General features: G+C 36.9%; 1 protein-coding gene and 1 pseudogene across 12 annotated transcripts in view; one reads left to right on the top strand and one right to left on the bottom strand.

Moving 5' to 3' along the window:
- ATR (ATR serine/threonine kinase) overlaps positions 1 to 13,351 on the bottom strand; it is a 192,446-nt gene that overhangs the window by 59,623 nt on the left and 119,472 nt on the right. For all 12 annotated transcript variants that reach the window (XM_036447780.2, XM_036447781.2, XM_045584129.1 and 9 more), the window contains 3 exons: positions 6,413 to 6,533; positions 5,002 to 5,139; positions 3,283 to 3,493 (listed from right to left, as the gene is read on the bottom strand). In XM_036447780.2, the coding sequence (XP_036303673.1) occupies positions 3,283 to 3,493; positions 5,002 to 5,139; positions 6,413 to 6,533 (470 nt within the window). The remainder of the gene's footprint in view (positions 1 to 3,282; positions 3,494 to 5,001; positions 5,140 to 6,412; positions 6,534 to 13,351) is intronic.
- Positions 10,951 to 11,831, top strand: LOC123652661 (annotated as a pseudogene).

The following is a 13,351-nucleotide window of genomic DNA, read 5'->3' as shown; positions in this document are numbered from 1 at the left end:
TTATCTATCCTGCCTTCTTTACTGTGTTGTGGTGAGGGTTAATTATAAAAATATATTAAATGTAGAAGAGATATAAATATGATACAAAAGATATAAAGATGAGTTAATTATTGATACCTCTAAAAAAACTGATAGAGTATAATTATTGGTAGAAAAAAGCAGAAATACTAAAGTAATCTTTTTAATTTTAAAGTTCAGATTTCTTTATTAACAATCTAGCGAGTTTTTTCTGTGTTGCCTGCCATATTCAACTATTTCCATTATCAACTATTAAAATGAAAACTGAAAGTACAAGTGCCTTTGAAGTAAAACCACATATATTTTAAAAGGGTACTTTTTTCCAGTAGTTTAAGAAAAAACATAAGTTGGAAGCTTCTAAATGAGGGCAGTCCATTTTGTGAATTCTTTTTTAAAATCTTTTATTTATTTTTAAAAATAATTCTTTATTATTGAAAGTATATGTCACCGTTTCCCCTATTAACCCCCTCTGCCTGCACTCCTATTTTATGAATTCTTGTTTATAACATATTATTTATTTATTTTTAAAATATTTTTATTTTGATCTCAGAAAGGAAAGGAGAGGAAGAGAGAGAAATACCAATGATGAAAGGATCATTGACTGGCTGCCTCCTGCATGCCCCCTACTCAGGCATTAAGCCCACAACTCAGGCATGTGCCCTTAACTGGAATGGAAACTGGGACCCTTCAGTCCATAGGCTGATGCACTATCCACTGAGCCAAACCAGCTAAGGCCTATTATTTTTAATAATGAATCATAATAGTATGTAGAAAACAGGAAACAGAAATGAATTCTTCCAAAATTTAAAAAAATCAAGATAGTAAATTTAGGAGAAATTATATTTAAAATAAGTTCCTTACTTCCATCAATATTTGTATATCATTTCAAATTATAAGAAATGCTAAAGAAATTATATTTTAGAAGTATTACAAATACTGCCGTTAAAATTTATAATTTTCATTCAAATGTTACAAATGGTGATAACAGAGTTCATAGTTGGTTTAATAGTCCCATTTTCACATGTAGAAACAAGAACAAACATTTAAGCATTAAACTAATGTAAATTATATTACCCATATTCCAGAGGGGAAAAAACTTCTCCCAAATAGATAATTATTGCCAGTTCAAAAATTTTACAAAAATAAACTACTGTGCTTAACAGGAATGTATGTGCTTCCATTGGCATAGGTACAAGAGAGAAACACTCAGAAACTGAGAACTGGGTAAGTGAAGACCTCTTTAAGAGTTGTTAGTCAGTTGTTTTTTTCAATTAGCCTCAAATCCTGGGGGGAAAACATATACTATCCATTAAAATGGCTGAGCTATACAGAAGCAGACAGATTACATATTTCATCTACTTGCAATAATGATGGGAAAAAAAAGGTTAGTAACATAACTCTTCTCAACAACTGCCCATATCAGAGAGGCATATGTCATTTCTAGCTCTAGTAAAATTTTCCTTTTAGTCACCTTAGTGGGAATTGTAATATCACAGGAAAAAAACTAGAACAGTAGTAAGTACAGCAGGATGTAGTGTAGTAACATGTATTAAGCACATCTGGAGAATTGCTTGATACCCAACAGTGCCAGAGACAGGAAAACAAAAAGGATAAAATGAATGAACTGAAGAAAAAGTTAATGAAATTAAAACCTCTTTTGAAATTCAAAACTTAATTGTGAAAAAGATTGCAAGGAGTATAATAAAGCCTTGATGTAAAGGACTAATTCGGGCAAGAAAGTGTGTCTGTGAAAGCTGAAAGTCCATTATATAATAATATATGTTTTCGGAATGTATATGTTAAAAAATTGACAAATTAGTTTACCTGTTTTTACTTATGTAGACATGTTTGTGTAATTAAAATTATGTATAAAATAAAAAGTTTAATTTCACAAAAAGTTTTCTACATGTATAACTGTAATTTTAAATTTATACCGAATAGATCTAGTGGACATGAGCATTTACCAGTCGCCTTGAATTATCAAATGCATATGGTTGGTGTGTGCATTAGTGCACTGGAAACATCAGCCTGCAGGAGTTAAAGCTGCAGCAGAAAAGTCAGGCCTGGTGACAATAGAACCAATTACTGCATGCAATGCAGCATGATCATGTGCTTATTCTCTGAACATTTACAGGGGTAACTCTTGGATTTAAATATGTAGACTACAGTTGTAGATATGTAATATCTACACTAATAAAAGAGAAACATGCAAATTGACCATCCCTCTGTTACACCCACCAGCCAATCAGGAGCGAGTATGCAAATGAATCCAACAAAGCTGGCTGTTAATTTGCAATATACAGGAGAGGAGTAAAGACTGAAGAAAGCGTAGAAGCAAGCCTCGCACTGCAGAAGGGAGCAAAGCGGCGGAGAAGGGAGCGAGGCAGAAGAGAAGGGAGGGAGCAAGGCAGCAGAGAAAAGAGCAAAGCCCTCTGTGGGCTTCGCTCAGGCCACAGGAAGCCCTATTGCAGGAATAGGCCTGAGGAAGCTCTATTCTTGCAGGACTCTTCCTGCAATGGGCCTCTAGTTTACTTATATAAGCTAAATTACTCAGTGTTTTTTCCAACATATGGCCTATATGTAATTTGTTAAAAATGACAGTGAATTAATAACAAAACAAAACAAATAACTTGTTAATTTAATTATAAACAAATCTTGGTTAAAAGCATTTAAAAATTAATAGGTATTAATTTTCACTTATGACATATAGACTGAAAATTCTGCCCATTAATCAAGGTCACAGCACTCTCTTCAGTAGTACATATACTAAAATTGACATCCACAGAATCGAGGATTTACTATATTTCATAAGTGTAAAAGGACAAATAACACTTCACTACATATATATGTATATGCAGATATATATGTATATACATGCAAATAAGCTGAGGTAGCATGCAGTAAATGAGTTAACAGTAAGGAGTGGGTTAATAACAATATTAACTAAGCATTCATTTCACACTTTACAATTTATATATTCACCATCTTATTTAATCCTCAATCTACTAAGAGAGATAATATTAATACTATTTTTTAAAAGGAAAATTAGGTATGTGTCTTCCCCAATGAAATGACACTGAGAACATAAAGAGAAGTTTCTAATTATAAATTCACTACATTTTCTCAGTAAAAAAGCCAAGAGAAAAAAAAAAGGCAAAATATATAGGTATTTTAAAAGCTAATGCTTAAATTATAGAATTGATACAGAAAGGAGCTAATTTGTTAATAATTAAGGTTAAAAAATAAACAGAAGTTATGACTCACCCATTGAGTCTACCTTATCTCTGTTTGATTTGCTTGGTGGAAATTTCTCAGCATTCAGTGCCTGAAATTTGTGTCTTGACCATTGTGTGAGATGGTCAATCATGGAGAATACAGTCTGTGTACTAAGTTGACACAGATCAGATGCACTGTATTGGGTATTTATAGTATGTTGATCATCATGCTTTAGAACTGCCATAATTTCTGTATAAACCTGAGAAGAAATAATTTTATAAATAATATGTCTACATAATAATCATTTATAATAAAGAGGCAATATGCAAATTAACACTCATCCCCTCACAAGATGACTAGCTACCTCCAGGCTGGCAAGGGGAATAGTGGGGGATGACCAAACGAGCAGGCTACATGGGGCAACTAGGCCAGCAAGGGGCTAAGTGAGGATGACCAAATGACTGAAAACAGGCTGCATGGGGAGACAAGGCTGATGGGGGGGTGGGGGGGAATGAGGGGCAACCAGGCCAGCAGAGGAGAACAGTTGGAGATAACCAGACTAGCAGGGGGAGGCAGTTAGGGGAGACCAGTCTGGCAGATCAGGGCAGTTGGGGGTGACCAGGCAGGCAAGGGGGTGCAGTAAGGGATGACCAGGCCAGCAGGGAAGGGGACAGTTAGGAGTGACCAGGATGGCAGAAAGAGGGTAGCTGGAGGCAACCTGGCTGGCAGAGGGGGGGCAGTTAGGGTCGACCAGGATGTAGGGGAGGCAGTTAGGGGTGATCAGGCCAGCATGCAGAGGCAGTGATGGATGATTAGATTGGCAAGGGGGGGGCAGTTAGGGACAACCAGGCAGGCAGACAGGTGAGCAATTAGGTGCCAGCGGTCCAAGGTTGTGAGAGGGATGTCCAAATGCCAGTTTAGGCTCAATCCCCAGGATACAACACAAGCATCCCACCCCCAGTGCCTGAGTATGCAAATTAACCCACCATCTTTGTTGGGTTAATTATGCATACTCACTCCTGATTGGCTGGTGGGCGTCAGGAAGGTACAGTCAATTAGCATGTTATTCTTTTATTAGGTAGATGGCAATATTTAAATAAATCATGGTACAACTATAAAATGAAAATATATTATACAGCACTAATAAAAGGTAGCACACTGTCTCAATTAATTAATTAAAGAAAGCAAATTGGAGAACAATAAGTACAATATGATACTACCATAAAAAAAAACAAAACAAAATCAATTGCATTAAAAAGAAAGCCTGAAAAAAATATACATCAAATTAATTAGCAGTAATGACCTCTGAGGATTTCGGATTAGGATAGTAATATAAGAGAACACTTTGATTTATTTGTATAATTTTAATTTTTACATCAAGAACATAGTAATATGTTACTTCTGCTATTAAAAAGTAAGATTTTAAAGTGCTATATGTATGTACATATACACACACACATTTGAATTTACAAAATTTGAATTTATAAAATATTATAAAAATCAATAATAAAATATAACCCTTCCCCTACCCTAATTCACAGTACCATTTCCCCAGCAAAACCACTATTAATAGTTTCTTATGTATCCTTCTCAAAAGTTCTGTGAATATTTGGGTATATATTTTTTATAAATAAAAGGTTAAAAAGGATATTGTATGCCTTTAGACATATACATTCATAGTATTGATTTACATTTCCTACTAATAAGTACCTAATATATTGGACAAATGTTTGGACAAAGAGACCCAAGTAAGATAATCTCTCTCACCTCCTGCTGATCTTCTTGATTACAACCCAACAGCACATACACCAAAATATGTGGAAGAAGATAGATGGTAACCTTGAAATCATGCTTCATCATAATGCTACAGCAGGTGAAGATTTTACTGGCAAGATCATGCCGAACCTGTAAACTCGATGGTTGAGGGAAAGTGAGTAATTTTAATGTAAAAAAAAAAACATTTGAGATTATTATTGCAGAGTAGGTACTCTCTTATAGAAAGAGAGGAATATGCACTCAACCAAGGTAACTTTCAGATCTCTGCCTTTCTCTTTAGTTTAAACATCCCCAAGTGCCTAACTACTGAGATCTCCTTAGGCAATACAGATACCTGGGCTGTCAACTACCTCAGTATAAGGGGTCCTCATCCCTTATAGTTCATAATGTACCATATTTGGTTACAGAGTAACTCCTCCTTGATTACAGTATATTTTACTTAGCTAACATTAAGTTTAGAGCATTAATTTCCTGAGCACATAGATGAGTAAAATAACCAAAAAGAATGCTTTGGGCCAACACATTAAATATATGGTTAACATTTTAATAAGTAATAAACAGTTATTAACTATAGGAGAAAAAATTTTTAATAGAAAATTAAATTACTTGGGGTTAGAGTCAAATTTTATCAATATGACCTAACCTTTGATTTACCTATCATACTATTCTCTTATAAAATTTTATAGCTTTCCTTCTTCAAATATAAATGCTTCACTTAAAAAAAACCTAAAAAATTCCATTGTTAGAAATTATGCTCTACATTTCACATATATTTTCAGTATGTTTATAAAAAATGACAGAAATTTTCTTTAAATTACCAATATACATTATTATAATATTTAAACACTAAGAAAAATATGAATTTTTAAAAAGTTATGGATTTTAAATATTTTCTTGGAAAACAGAATAACTTTTTATCTGTGGGCATGTAAAAATTTCATATCAGAACTATACCTCTATTTTTCCATAAAATTTCAACTTTTTAAAATATTTATTTTTATTTTGGGGCAAGTTCAGATTGTATATCTTTTAAAATTAACAAATAAAAGGAAACATATCTTTTATTACATAAAGAATCATTTTATTATGTAATATACTGTGATAAAGCATTAACTTCCTTTTAAACAGTATTTTACAACTTAAAATAAACAAACATAAAGTAATAATGTTTACAAACACATTATGACCATAGTAATTTGATAAAACAATGATCTCCTTACTCAGAAACTGGTAGCAATAGAGAAATTATTACTCTTATTAGTAAATATTTTCTACAAAAATTTCTATTACTGTCAATACAAATATTTCAGTGCCTCCTGTGTGTGCTATGTATTCAGACATATGTTCTCATTTCCTTTAGAATATCTGCTCAGGGAACAAATTCTTAACAGAGTTTTCTTACCTTTGTTATAAGATAACCTGCCCAAGATGCTGACCATTCTGCAAAGTTATTACCTAATTTACTTAAGTAAATTGGTTTCTTTACTCCAGACCAATCTGTTGACTTCTGAGAACTCTTGTATCTGTAATTTTGAAAATTTGTGTATTGAAAAAAATGTAATTATATAACCATCTGTTAAGATCTTTAATAATGTTGGCCCAGAAAGAAACTCACTACAGACTGATTCATTTGCCTCTCAGCATAACCATTATTGCTTCTCTCATTTTCGGTTCTTATAAGTGTGTTTCTAGTAGCACATGATCTCACTTATCTAGGGAAAATAATGAACAACATAAACTGATGAACAAAAACAGACCCAGAGACAGGGAAGCATCGATCAGATTGTCAAACCTCAGAGGGAAGGTAGGGGAGGGGAGGGTGGGAGTGGGGGCATCCATGGGGAGGGGTTTGGGATGGGAATGGGGGGATGAGGACAAATATGTGATACCTTAGTCAATAAAGTAATTTAAATAAAAAACAAAAAAAAACCAAAGAGTTCTTTAATATAAAAAGTTGAAGAAACTATCAACTCTTCCACTGGTGTTTTGCCTTTACTGAAATCTAATTAAAGATACTACTTTTCCTATATCTTTCTTTTGAAATTTACTTATTGATTTTGAGAAAGGAAGAGAGAAAAAGAGAGAGAGAGAAACATTAATTTGTTGTTCCACTTATTTATGCATTCATTGGTTGATTCTTGTAGGTGCCCTGACCAGAATCGAACCTGCAATATTAGCTTTAACCAACTGAGCTACTTGGCCAGGGCTTTTCTACATTCTTTTTAATGTTGGGGTGGGAGGTCATTCTTTTTTAAAAAATATATTTTATTGATTTTTTACAGAGAGGAAGGGAGAGAGATAGAGAGTTAGAAACATCGATGAGTCATAGATCAGCTGCCTCCTGCCCGCCCCCCACTGGGGATGTGCCCGAAACCAAGGTACATGCCCTTGACCAGAATTGAACCTGGGACCCTTGAGTCTACAGGCCAAAGCTCCATCCACTGAACCAACCAGTTTTCACAAGGAGGTCATTCTTAATACATATCAAATACTTCAACAGATTCCAGTTGGCCTCCTCTTCCTCAGTACTCCTTTCAGATCCTTTAAATGCCCTTATCTTCTGAAAGAAAGATCATTTCCTTTGAGCTTCAAGTTACTCAGGAATACTATTCTCTTCTCTATTCCTCATTAATGGCATCTACCAAATCCATTGATTATTAAGCTCATTAATAACTTTAGTACAATGCTCAGTGTTTTCTTTCTTCCCCAAGTCTTATCATCCTGAGTGGCTTCAATGTCTGGATGGATATCTAATCAAACTTGAAACTTCTCAATGACTTTCTCCTCTACTTTATCAAGACACCCTAGCCATTACAAAGAAACTTCATCACTACCAAAATGAAATACTTAAACGCTTTACTCTATGGCTATAGTTTCCCAAATTTCCAGTTCTTTTATCCAGTTACTCTAATACAGATTTTCCCTCTCACTGAGATCTTTTATGCCTTGACCCAACTAAACTCTCCTTATCTATATATAATACCTTCTTTTCATTACCTCTTTCCCCAACCAGCTTGGTTTTCATGGTCCTTTATTTCAAGCACTCCCTTGATAACATCCTCTACCATTCCACTGCCATACTGTATTCATTTGCCAATCTCCAAACCTTGAGTCAATCTAAATGTTTGCCTTCACTATAATGATATCCAGGCCACTGGACCAATAGCAGAAAAACACTCAATTGCTTGAGGTCAGTACTACTGTATATTCTTAATTTTTAACATTGGTGCATCTTTCTGTAGCCCAGAAATCCTTCTGAGTTCTGCATATTACTCTTGTTTTCTCCAGTGGCTATGTCAAATCCTCTCTCCCAATTATATCTACACCAGCTCCACTGCCTCTTGCACAAACAGTGTCATTTTCTATACTCATATTTCACGGCGAAAATAAACCATTGCTTCCCACAATCACGTGTAAACTTAATGGAGTTATAGCCATCATTTAATCTTCCCCTATTAAAAGGAAAATATTTTATTTCTTCTAGGTCTAATCACCCATTAGCAATATGGCTATTATCCTCAGGCTATATCAATGATCAATTCTCCTCTCTAACTTCAATATGACCCTATTTGCTCCTCAGCATTAACATTTAAACATGTTCAAATAGCTCTTACCTTACTACATGTGTGTAGCTTTTGAGGGGAGCTTGTCAATCTCCAATTAAGGTTTGAAAATGAGAAATATAATAAATGCCCTATACTCAAGGTCCCCAGCAAACATTACATATTTCACCATATTTTAAGTATCTATAAAAAAACCAGAAAATTCAATAATCTCTTAATTAACCATCACTATTTTGAATAATCTTAAATATAATTCTCTAAATGATTTTACCAAGCTTTATAATAAGCTTAGCAAGAAAACTACAATACTACTATTATAGTAGTATTCAAGCCAGATTCTACTTAGCCACAGCCAAATTTTTTTCTGAAAATTATTTTGATGGCAACTTTAAACTGTAGTTGACCTATAAGTTCTAAAACTGCCCCTCTAGCCGAAACCGGTTTGGCTCAGAGGTAGAGCGTCGGTCTGCGGACTGAAAGGTCCCAGGTTCGATTCCAGTCAGGGGCATTACCTTGGTTGCGGGCACATCCCCGGTGGGGGGTATGCAAGAGGCAGCTGGTCGATGTTTCTCTCTCATCGAGGTTTCTAGCTCTCTTATCTCTCTCCCTTCCTCTCTGTAAAATATCAATAAAATATTTAAAAAAACAAAACAAAAAAAACCCCTGCTACTCTAATGACCTTTTATTTTTATGAGTACAATTTCAATGAGCAGATCCCAGCCAGATATATCTCCTAACTTTCCACCACTGAGAGACCTCTTAAAGGTTCCTTCAAGATCTCAGACATAAAAGTAGAAGGATCATAATAATTCTCATTGCTTTGCTAATATCACTCTTATAAATGACCACTGAAATATATATTATTGATTTTGTCCAGAGAGAGAGAGTTAGAAACATCGATGGGAGAGAGTCATTGATCAGTTGCCTCTTGCACACCCCCTACTGGGGATATGCCAGCAATCAAGGTACATGCCCTTGACCGGAATTGAACCCGGGACCCTTCAGTCCCCAAGCCAACGCTCTATCCATTGAGCCAAACTGGTTTAAGCTGAAATGCTGCTTCTTATCAAAGAACTAGAGGCCTAGTGCACGTATTCTTTCACCAGTGGGTTCCCTCAACCTGGCCTGCACCCTCTTGTAGTCCAGGAGCCCTCGGGGAACATGTGACTCCCAGCTTAGACCTACTTCCCAGACAGAGCGGGCCTATGCCAGGAGTTGGACATCCTTAGTGCTGCAAGGGAGGTGGGAGAGGCTCCTGAGAACACCACTACACTCTCCAGGCTTGAGCCAGGCTTCTGGCTGAGCATTGCTCCCCCTATGGGAATGCACTAAATGCCATGAGGCAGCACTTGCATTGAGAACCTGCCCCCTGATGGTCAGTGCATGTAATCGCAATCATTCATTCTGCCATTTGGTCGATTTGCATATTAGCCTTTTAGTATATAGGACTAGAGGCCCAGTGCATGAAATTCGTGCAAGGGCCTTGGCCCTGGCCCCCACCGGCCATGGCTGGGAGCCTCTGCAGCCTCTGTCAAGGATCCTGCCCACTGTCACCATGGCCGTAGGCCCTTACTGCCACTACCTTGGCCCCTACCCGCTGTAGCTTTGTACAGAAGGAAGGACATCTCGTCTAATTAAAATATTACCCTTTTATTATTATAGACTAGAGGCCTGGTGCATGAAATTCATGCCCTGGATGTGTGAATGTCCCTCAGCCCAGCCTGCATCCTCCCCAATCAAAGACCCCTTGAGGGATGTCCAACTGCCTATTTAGGCCCGATCCCACATGGCAGACGATGAGGCCTAAATAGGCAATTGCACATCCCTCTCACAATCCAGAACTGCTGGCTTCCAACCACGCACTTGCCTGCCTGCCTGATTGCCCCTAACTGCTTCTACCTTCCAGCCTGATCATCCCCAAACCACTCCCCTGCCGACCTGATCGACGCCTAACTGCTCCACTGCCAGCTGAATTGCCCCTAACTGCCCTCCCCTGCAGGCCTGATCACCCCTAACTACCTTCCCCTTCTAGCCTGGTCACCCCTAACTGCCTTCCCCTGCAGTCCTGGTCAATACCAACTGCTCTCCCCTGCCAGCCTGGTTGCCCCCAACTGCCCTCTCCTGCTGGCTATCTGTGTCCACATGGGGACAGCCAACTTGTGTGTTGTAGTGATGGTCATACAGGATTTTACTACAAGACATTGTTGTAAGACTCAAAGTAATAATTCATCCAAGGTCACGTATCCAACTATCATAGCATGTGGCCTAGACTACCTAAAATTATAATTTCTAAATAATTAATAATTTAGCTATTTAAATCAGTCCTAACAAAGTTACTAAAATTGAAAAGAAAATACTTTTTATAAAAATAGAGGGAGAGGGATTCATATGCCAGCAGCAGCGGATCCTCTTCTCAGATCTACCATGTCTCAACTGGGGAATCTGAACCTCAATAATGAGGTTGTGAAGATAAGAAAAAAAGGGAAGAGAATCTGGTTTTGGCTACCCCCAAAACTTGTCAGGCGTGTTGGCAAACTGAAGTCAAGGAAGAGTGCTAATGATGCACTTTAAAAAAAAAACAAATTTAAGATCAACAATTGCTTGAAGAAATTCATGCCATAAAGGAATTGAAACCCAGTATAGTAACTAAATCTGCTCTTGGGGATGATATCAATTTTGGAAAAAAAAAAAAATTGTAAAAGCCTAATTCTAATGTGACTGAAGAAGCAATTGCCAGACTATCAATGTACCCTCTTCTGAAGGAAAAATAGATGTGCTAAAAGCTTGTGTCAAAACCTTTAAAGACCCAAGACAAAATGATACTGAAGTTAAGTCATCAAAACATGCTTCAGACAAAATTCATTCCAAGTGATGATGCCATTAATACACAGCATGAAGAAACTAATATCAGTGAGTAAAATGACAAAGAAGCTAAAATATTGGCAATGAAACCAATAAATAGTTCAGAAGCCATGATGGAACATGGACCCAAAACAATGTACATTCCAAATTCTCCACTAAAGAATTCTGTAGTTTCCTCTGAATCCCAAAAGACACCTGCTGACCCCAAAATGAAAATGTTTTATCAAACAACACGAAAAAAGTCCGATAGCTCACTTGGTGGTAACAGTGATGATGAATTACATGAAGAAGAGGAGTATCCTGATGACAGCATAGAAGAAAGGCTTTACAGTCTTCCTGTTGGAAGGCATTTCCAGCAGCATGTCATAATTGCAAGAGTTTCATCAAAAGGTTGATGGAGCTGAAAACGGTTTGGCTCAGTAGATAGAGCGTCGGCCTGCAGACTGAAAGGTCCCAGGTTCGATTCTGGTCAAGGGCATGTACATTGGTTGCAGGCACATCCCCAGTAGGGGAAGTGAAGGAGGTAACTGGTCGATGTTTCTCTCTCATCGACGTTTCTAGCTCTCTATCCCTCTTCCTTCCTCTCTGTGGAAAATCAATAAAATATATTATAAAAAAAAAAAAATTTTTTTTGATGGAACTTGGGGACTCAATAAGGGCTGAGTCACATATGTTATCACCTATTGGGAATGGCTGAAAGGCATTTCCCCAAACATGAAAAGGATGGTTGTTTGCTACCAGACAGCTCAGGGCATCTTGATCTACATATTATTGCCTCCTACTGGCCAAACACCTGAACAGCCTTAAGCTATTCCCTAATCTACCCTTAGAAGTGTATATCTCCACCTTACCTTAGGACAATTTGTGCTAATAAAAAGCAACAGGTCCTGAGACAAAAAGCACTTAGTTTCTTTAGCTAGGCTCCTCTGACTCCCAATACCTTTCAAAATTATCTTCATCTCTGAACTCTTACTCAAGTTACACACAGCCTTTCTCCAGATTGCTGAACCCTTCTTAATGCCAGAACAAGAACCCCGGCATCTTCCATGTCTGAGGACAGTGATAGTGGTGATTTATTCCTTCATTGGAAAAGTCAGACAGACATGAAACAAAGAAAGCAGTTGTCATGCTTCAGCTTTGAAACAAATCCCAAAGAAGATATACTTGAAACTCATCAGGGTATAAAAATGACAAAAACGAACCAAGTACACAAGCAAGGAAGTTTGAATCACAGCTTTTCCAAAGGCTCTAAAGACTTTAAAAGAAATTACAGAGAACAGGCTCAGAGAAAAGCAAAATGAATGTCAGCTCAAGGACCAGTTTTAAAAGTGCACAAAGAGGACCTGAAAATACAAAACAGACATAGCTGCCTCAGCATCATCACCGGAAGCAAAACAATAAAAAAAATCGCTGTGTTTTAAGGGGGGAAAATAACATCTGATGAATGATTAGTACCTTTTTTTTGAACTTTTCCATCTAAAAATTCTTTTTCTTCTTTTTGATTTTTACCAGCCCAGTGTTTAAACTCATATTTGAAGAAGACTCTTTAAAGGGGCCTAGAATAAGTTTGTGTTGTCTTTATTTCTCTTTTTTAAGTGTGTTCATGTTATGTTTATACAAACCTTCCACTAATCAACTGCATACATTGGTTTTTATTTCAGAGGAAGAGAGAGGGGGAGAGAAATAGAAACATCAATAATGAGAATCATTGATCAGTTGCCTCCAGGCACACCCCACATGGGGGCTGAGCACTTAATCTGGGCATGTGCCCTGACTGGGAATCAGAACTTTGACCTCCTCTTTCATAGGTCAACATAGCCACTGAGCCATGCTGACCAGGCTCATAAATTGGTTTTTAAAAATATGCTCAGACTGTTCCTTTTTGTTTGTTTATTTGTTATTCCTCACCCAAAGAT

This window comes from Pipistrellus kuhlii, unplaced genomic scaffold (genome assembly GCF_014108245.1).
Source record: "Pipistrellus kuhlii isolate mPipKuh1 unplaced genomic scaffold, mPipKuh1.p scaffold_m20_p_2, whole genome shotgun sequence".
NCBI lineage: Eukaryota > Metazoa > Chordata > Mammalia > Chiroptera > Vespertilionidae > Pipistrellus > Pipistrellus kuhlii.
This window is presented reverse-complemented; position numbering and strand designations above follow the sequence as displayed.